The following is an 8,734-nucleotide window of genomic DNA, read 5'->3' as shown; positions in this document are numbered from 1 at the left end:
AGCTTTGCGCGAAATTCAAAAACAAACAAACAAATGGACTAGAAAAATATTCAAGATACAACGATCGATTACTATCGAATGTTCCCTTTACTAAGCAAAAAATAATTCATATTTTTCTTTTAATTGATGATTATGTAGTTGACCCTTTGTTCCAGACCCAGTACATAGAAGAGGTCACAAGATTTACAAGATCTAACTTCTGACATTAAAATTCTTTTAAATCTTAACATTTTTAAAGTTATTACAAAAGAAATGTTTTATAAAAAAAAAATAGTTCGATAAGTCTTCCGAAAGAGTCTTCATCTTGATGCAAATCTACTCGATCCCCTGCCATAAATATACAAGACACGTGCTGTCACGTGATTTATCCCTGGAAGACGAAACCTGAGAAATATTTGTGCGAGCGGCATGAGCGCGCAGGCGCAATATATTTTCCTAAAGTGGTGAGGCAGTCTGCATATCCTTCACAGAGACGAAAAGATGCTCGAAGGAACGCTCTCCGTCTATGCTTTTGGCCTTATTTTCCCTCTTGCCCTTGCAGGAGGACTACTGTTCCTAATTAGGTACTACATTAAGAAAACCGAATGGTGTGACAGTGACGAACGGTTAGATGGAAAGACAGTTCTTCTCACTGGTAAGATCTTTTTCTTTTAAAGTTTGTCTTTCAAAAATTGAAGTAAAAAAAAATGAAGTTCCAAGTATAAGAATGTTGGGGTTGTTGAATACTAATTTCGTTGTTAAAAAACAACAGAAGTTGAAATTACTCAATTTACTGTAAAAATCCAAGTGGAGAAAATTATATTGTTGAATGAAGTTGTGTAAGAATCTTAAATCCGATTAATTCTTTCCTTTCCGTGAGGTTCTTAAAACAAAATATTACCAGAATTTACCATGTTATACCATATTGGCTACGAAATATTTAAACATAATTTCTGCACCTTTTCGAGGTGAGAAAGCAAATTACAGATAGCACTTATTATCAGTATCTGTTTTCTCGTATATCTTTCATTCTGATGGAAACAATGTACGTGAACATTTGAACAGGGGGCTAGTGCCTATTTTGGCCCACTCTCCATACCTTGTTATAAGTTTACGATTTCCCTAATTTGAATTGAGTTTTTCGCCTAAATACTAAAGATGACTAACTATAAACCGTTAACGTTCCAAAATGAATTGTGCAGTTGGAGACACAAATAAAAAAAAAAGATAAAGAATAAAATTAAAAACAAAAAGGTCAAGGTCATAATGCTCAATTTAACTTTTTTTAAAAAATAATTTTCATAATAAACGCAACTGCTACATTTATTGTAAGATTTATCCGGGGGAGTTTTCCCCTGAATTCCCGTAGTTTGGACTTCTGAAAACTTGGGTTAATTTCTACCCCCCCCCCCCCACCACATACACACAGAAAATATGCTTCTGTCGCTTATGATCAGCCTTCTTCACCATAACACTGTAATAACGAATATACTGTTTCAATACTATACACATCCAATGTAAAGTGTTCCAAAGAATTGCAACGAATACTTTTTTCAAGAAAAACATACAAAATTACGCATTTTTCGGGCAAATAAAAAAAGAATAACACGCCTGTTGTGTAAGTATTTTTTTCAGTCTTATGATTTATGTCTGGTAGTAATTGGCTTTATATTTATATTTATATAAAGCGGGAATGTTTTTACTTTAACAATTGTTATGGTGTGAAGGGCTTTTACAAGCTGCGAATCATGATTATAACTAACTATACTTGTCATAAGATATTATTTTAGGCCTATTATATGTTTTTAACAGTACGTTCTAGTTCCTTGGGGTTGAAATACTATTAATTTACACTCTTCTGATTCTTGAAAATTTCTAAGGGATTACATTTAAAATGTAGTGTTAATAAATATAATAGACCTAACATAATGTCTTATGACAAGTATAATTAATTGTTTTTGAAGACTGATAACGTAGGTAAATAATACGTAGAATTATAAGCGGACTTTTCTGTACGTTAAAATTAATTGTTTTCTTACTTTATGAGGACTAGACTTAACAACTTGCCGATAAATAATCTCAATATAGAAGAATGCAACACAGAATATGACAACAAATATTTAGTTAAAATATTGTTTTTGTGACATTCTTACTTACTGGTTGTGACAGAAAACTAGAGGGAACTTAGTTATTATTGTACACCTAGTGATAGCTGGTTTTCTTAAAATCTTAGAGGTTAAAACTAACACTGGGGAATGGCCTGAAATAATGATCAATATAACACAGTATCATAGTGAGACTGAAAATAAGTTCAAGTTCGTCGAAAGTCACATCGCATATTATTCTCATTTTAATGGACACGATTATAAATTGTTTATACCAATTAAAGTGTTATAATGTTTAGGATTGGATTTGCTGTAACAAACACCAACCAATGACAGTGGGTTAAATAAAATACGAGACTTTCAAATAAATGAATTTCTAGAATAACTTTTCTCACTCTGACTACGTGAGTGAAGCGGATGATCCGGTTAAGAAGGAATTAGAATATTTGCAAAATATAAAGCAAACATAAAAGTTCAGTCTGGAACCGACATAATATATATCTGATTATAAACAACCTACCTTATAAAAATCAATACAGTAATTTATTGAGAGAATTTTTTAACTTCTTATTTACGTAAATAGAAACCTCTCTTTTGGAAATAGTACAATAAGTAGTATTTCTAAAACAAAGGTTTCTATTTTTATCAAAAAGTTTCCAAAACTAAAACTTAAGCACCTGTAAAATGCACTTCTCTGTTTGACTAACGACTCTTGCAACAAAAAACAAAAACACCTCCCACTGAGATCAGGAATCTTTTTAAGGCTTTGTTGCATATTTTAAACAGTTAAATGCTACCAGACACGTGGACTTTTTTCTAGCTAGCTACGAGTCCTCTCTCATGCTTAGCACAAAATTGATAAGATTTTGATGTCTGTATGTAAATAAACGAATGAGCTTTTCTTAGTACATAAATGATAGATAAACACAAACTGGCGAAAGATAGTTTCATAACTGCTGGAAACAGCGGAGGAACTCGATCTATGGATGGCAAAGTCAGTCAGTTTGTATGGGTGGGTCTTTAGTGACTACCCATCAGCCTGTGTGGATAGTACATTAATCACTAAGTCCATCAGCCTGTATGCATGATACATTAGTCACTAAGTCCATCAGCCTGTGTGGATAGTACATTAATCACTAAGTCCATCAGCCTGTATGGATGATACATTAGTCACTAAGTCCATCAGCCTGTGTTGATAGTACATTAATCACTATCCACCAGCCTGTGTGGATGGTACATTAATCACTAAGTCCATCAGCCTGTATGGATGGTACATTAGTCACTAAGTCCATCAGCCTTTATGGTTGGTACATTAGTCACTAAGTCCATCAGTCTGTGTGGATGATACATTAGTCACTAAGTCCATCAGCCTTTATGGTTGGTACATTAGTCACTAAGTCCATCAGCCTGTGTAGGTGGTACATTAGTCACTAAGTCCATCAGCCTGTATGGATGGTACATCAGTCACTAAGTCCATCAGCCTGTATGGATGGTAATCAGGCACTAAGTCCATCCGTCTGTGTGGATGGTACATTAGTCACTAAGTCCATCAGCCTGTATGGATGGTACATCAGTCACTAAGTCCATCAGTCTGTGTGGATGATACATTAGTCACTAAGTCCATCAGCCTTTATGGTTGGTGCATTAGTCACTAAGTCCATGAGCCTGTGTGGATGGTACATTCATCACTAAGTCCATCAGTCCTGTGTGGATGATACATTAGTCACTAAGTCCATCAGCCTTTATGGTTGGTACATTAGTCACTAAATCCATCAGCCTGTATGGATGGTACATCAGTCACTAAGTCCATCAGTCTGTGTGGATGGTTCATCAGTCACTAAGTCCATCAGCCTGTATGGTTGGTACATTAGTCACTACGTCCATCAGCCTGTATGGTTGGTACATAAGTCACTAAGTCGTTCAGCCTATACAATAATTAATGTGATCATTAACAAGTATCTATGTACACTTTTCCAACGTCACGTCTTTAAATAAAAACATTGAGAAAAAATAAAAGACAAACCTGTCTAATGGTATGAGAAATAATAGTTGTCCAAACACTGCATTGGCAACATGGTGTTTCTTATTGTGCATCCGAATAGTTGACTGTTCTTCTTCAAGAGAACAAAGACCCCTTATTCTCCTGAAGAAGAATAGTCAACTGTTCGAAAGCGCTCGAGTTTTGGGTCTTATTTTAAGTTTATTACACTTTATATGTGATCCTTTCTGCTAACTTTTTTATCAAGATTCTTATTGTGCATCAGTAGTTTTTCAGAGGATTTGATCGTCGTCAGTAAAATAAGCCAGATTAAATTGGTGTCCTCACTGGCGGTTCAGATGCGTTTTAGTGGTGATATTTCTTTGTAGGAGGAAGTTCAGGGCTCGGTCGTGCCCTCTCTGTGGAATTGGCAAAGCGAGGAGCTCGAGTGGTGGTGGCGTGTCGAACTAAAGCCCGGCGAGACTCAACAGCTTTCTTTCTTCGAAGTAAAACAGGCAGCTTCAATGTTCGGGTCATGTTTATGGACTTGACCAGTCTTGACTCAGTCTGGGAATTTGCCCGGGAGTTCAATGAAAGCGAGGAAAGGTTGGACGCTATTATCAACAATGCTGGTAAGTAGCATGTATTGTATCTTATACCTAATGGTATTACTTACGGAAGTCAAGGTAACATAATCTTAATTAGTGGTTAATTAATTTCTAGGAGATGGAGTACCGGATTCCTGTTGAAAAGTTTGGGTATAAGTTTTGGAAGATAAAATTTTAAACATTATTTAGGCTACTATTTGGAATGACGCTCAAAGGAATAGTGCAATTTAGTGTTTTCCAAACTGTGGGGCGCGCCCCCCTGGGGGTGCATACTGATGGCGTGGGGAGAGCTTTTGGCAGGAGAGCCAAAAATAACGAAGGAAGAAACAGAAGAGCTGGAAACAACGATAACCTAACAAAACTATCACTTTGCTCTCAAAGCTTTTTTTTTCTTCTTTTTGTTCTCGCACTTACAAGCATTTTCTATTTTAATAAAACTTATTAAAAACAAATAAAGAAAATATTGATTTTTATGTTATCCCTTGCGAAAATTATTTCAATGTGAAAGAGGGGCGTAACGGAAACTTTGCTGAGTTAGAGGGACGTCGCTATTTAAAGTTAGGAAAACACTTATGTAGTTAACATATATATATATATACACGTCTTTTGAACTACATATATATTTGTTTGAGGAGACAGTGGAACTTCTTATAGGATAAAGTTCAAGAACAAAATAGTTTTTGACTCTGAGTGTTTACTAAATGAAAAAGTGGCACTTAATTTATTATAATTAAGATACACCATTTTGATTAGGCTTCGTTTCTCTATACATAGTGCATGGTAAAGAGCTGTTGCACAGATGTAAAGTAAACTTAACAGTGGATCTGTGGTTATGGACAAACGTTTGAAGAGATTAAAAAGAATAACATACGAAAGGATTTCTTCTCACAGTTTCTGTATTTCAGAAAGGATATCATAATGGCAGCGTTACAACATATCAGGTTAAGAAGAGTCTGTGAAGCACTTTGCTTTATATTCTGTGAATCATAGCTATAGTAAAGAAGCCTCCTGTCTATCCAACAATCAAATTTTATCCTGTAAAGAAAGAAACAATACATTTAAGACCAAAATTTAAAAGAATATTTTCATTTACAGACAAACAAGAGAATATGTTTAAAAACCTTTTTTTTTCAAACACTACGTTTTATTAGTTTTATCTAGCATCATCAGATGGAAAGGTTTCAATATAGAGGGTTGAGTACGTTATATAAAATATTTTCTATTGAGTAGGTTAGCAAATAATGTAAATTCCAATCGATTTAAATTTGCAGTAGAAAGGAATGTATCTAAACTACATTCTGATATTGTTTAAAGTGTCATAAAATGATCACTTTTTGGAAAGGGTATGAACAACCCTCTTCAGACGGAACATATTTATACACTCCGATCATAAGGATGTGTTTAGATCGTAGATTTAGTATTTATAAAGAGGGGATGTCCCTTGTACTTAATGGCAATGGAAAATATAGGAATGTGGATCAACATGGGACATCAGGACCACCCAGAAAGAGACTTACAACAAGTTGTACTCTAACCACGGTAATCAAAGTGAGAATCCATGAATACAATGCAAAAACTGTCCACGTGCCCCAGACAACAGTGTGCAGCATAACTAAGAAGGATGTCTGTCTAGAAAAGTGACACAAGTTGCTTCCACGACAAATCAGTTCAACTGTCGCATACCTCAAGCTGCTGAAGAATGAAACCGGTATTCATGCTATTCTATATTAAGATATATCAAGTCAAATCGCCAAACAGCACCTATGGATTCCTGAACAAGCAGACTTTTGAAAGGGGCGCAAAGAAACGTTATCCTCGTACGACTGGGCTTTTTTGCAAAAGAAATTGCGTTGCAAGGCTGTTACCAAGATTGACAGTTGTCAAGTAAAACATGATCGGAAGTAACGACACCGATTTTAACGACGTGGTGAGGCTCCAAAGTGATTGCAAACATAAATATAGGTATAATCTAATATTTTTATAAGTATTAACTATATCTAACATATAATAATTACCATAAGATTTTAAAGGTTCTTTAATGTTATTTATCTTAGGTGGACCAGATAAAGCTAATAATACTTTTAACTTTTTTTGCTGTTAAAAACAAAGCTACACAGTAGGCTACCTATGGTCTGCCAACCACGGGTATTAAAACCCAATTATTAGCGATATAAGCCCTCGTTGTAATCCCATCTAATAATTAAAAACAAAACGGTGTCTACATACATTTAAAATATTCCTTGATTTTTCATTGAAACGTAAATAAGTAAAATAATTTTAAAACGTGAATATTTCCAGTAAAGTGGAGGAAATATACCAGTTAATGACTAAACAAGAGGGAAGCCTCAATAGCCGCGGCACTTGAAATTCTTTTAGGCAGGATTAGAGTAAATTAATCTATGAAAACTTGAGCGTGGTCAAATACATCAATCGAAAGGGTTTGACCTTCTGAGTCCAAAACTGTAATTAGATCTCACGACGGTCAAGAGATGACGGAGCTATGAGATAAAAGTTTGTACTTGAAAAACACAAAAAATCTCAGAACCGTTCTGTAAGCCGCTATGCCGCGGCTAACAAAAAAGAAAGAAAAAGATTATATAAGGAATACAAGTGTAAACTGACAAAACAAGAGGTTTTCTGAGGCGTTTCTTTAACATTAGTAGATGAACTATTACATTTTACTTTAGTCTTACCAACAGTAAAAAACACCAACAAAAAAAAAGATGTCATGTCTTTCTATTTTCTTTACTTAGCAGTAGAGGTGAAATTTTTTCTTATGTCATGGTGAAGGTAATGGCTTCACGAACACTTCGTTATGTACAACGTTGGCTGGCTGTATAAAGCTTTGTGTACAGACATGTGCTCGTTGAGATCTTATTCTAAATTTAGTTAGACGCGTGCCGCACGAGGATATAAGAATTCATCTCGTATCAAAGGTATTTGGATGTTTGTTTAACGACTAGCCTTCGTTAAAAAAGTGTGGTGTGGAAGGAGACATTACGTTCCTTATCGTTTTCCAGAGTTATCTGAGCCGATGTTTATATTTAGAATACTTTCTTTATACTCACTAAAGCAGTGCACGTGAACAACTCTACTTTTAAACCCCTGGGTCACAGGATATAAAACATACCCAGCTTGCGTTTCAAATTGTATCACGATAACTTTACGATTATTAAACTGTTAACGAAAGTTTATTTGAAGTTTTTCATATTTTATTTTATAAGACCCCATTAAAAAATATATATTCGAATATTTTGTTTTACTAACACTAGATGTCACTAGTTAAGAAAAGTTTTTAGGTTCAATTCCTGAATGTTTAAACCACAAAATTGCGACTTTTTAAAGAGAGCATGAATTTTAGTTAGAATAAGCACGTGACAAGCCATCTCAATGCTACGATCATTTGATTGGCATAACATAGAGGTTTCTTACTTCAAAAATAAACGAATGAATGAAATGTTAGTACGAATTGGTTAACACTAACACAACACGTAACTGCTACACTTAGAGCACATAGCAACAACAAAAGTTATTACTTTACACTTCTTTGACATACGATGGTGACATTTTAAAACTGAAAATAAACGCCCTTTTTTCAATGGCTCCACGGGCCTGCTACGCTAAAAATCGGATTTCGATACCGGTGGTGGACAGAGCACAGATATCCCATTGGGTAACTTTGCGCTTAACAAAAAACAAACAAATAAAGGCTAATAAACGAAAAATGAAATTAACCTAAAATATAAAGAAATTTAAAGGTATGCAAAAAATCATATTATTCAAAAAGCACATTGCAAATCGAGTTTGTTTTTGTTTTTTTTGCAACCATTTTAAGAATTCTTACTATTTAGTTGTTATACAGGATTGCTCTCTTTAATTTATAATTAACCGCTTAGTTCTCATTTATATACTTATCTTTTTTATTAGAAGTTATTAAAACAAACTGATATGTTGTTAACGCTCGAAAGCGTTACTGAAAATAGACACTACCGTCTCATTATAACTGTTACTGAAAGCGGTAATGTTTGTTTTATCTGTCAGTAACAGTTATAATGAGACAAAAG

At 34.5% G+C, this 8,734-nt stretch overlaps 1 protein-coding gene across 1 annotated transcript in view; it reads left to right on the top strand.

Annotated features, from left to right (window-relative positions):
- Positions 1–451: 451 nt before the first annotated feature.
- Positions 452–8,734, top strand: part of LOC106471257 (dehydrogenase/reductase SDR family member 13-like) — an 11,903-nt gene continuing 3,620 nt past the window's right edge. The window contains exons 1-2 of the mRNA XM_013931847.2: positions 452–634; positions 4,452–4,694. Coding sequence (XP_013787301.1) covers positions 481–634; positions 4,452–4,694 — 397 coding nt within the window. The 5' untranslated portion in view covers positions 452–480. The remainder of the gene's footprint in view (positions 635–4,451; positions 4,695–8,734) is intronic.

Source organism: Limulus polyphemus, unplaced genomic scaffold (assembly GCF_000517525.1).
Source record: "Limulus polyphemus unplaced genomic scaffold, Limulus_polyphemus-2.1.2 Scaffold4496, whole genome shotgun sequence".
Lineage (NCBI taxonomy): Eukaryota > Metazoa > Arthropoda > Merostomata > Xiphosura > Limulidae > Limulus > Limulus polyphemus.
Note: the sequence above shows the minus strand (reverse complement) of the source record. Positions and strands in the feature narration are given on the sequence as shown.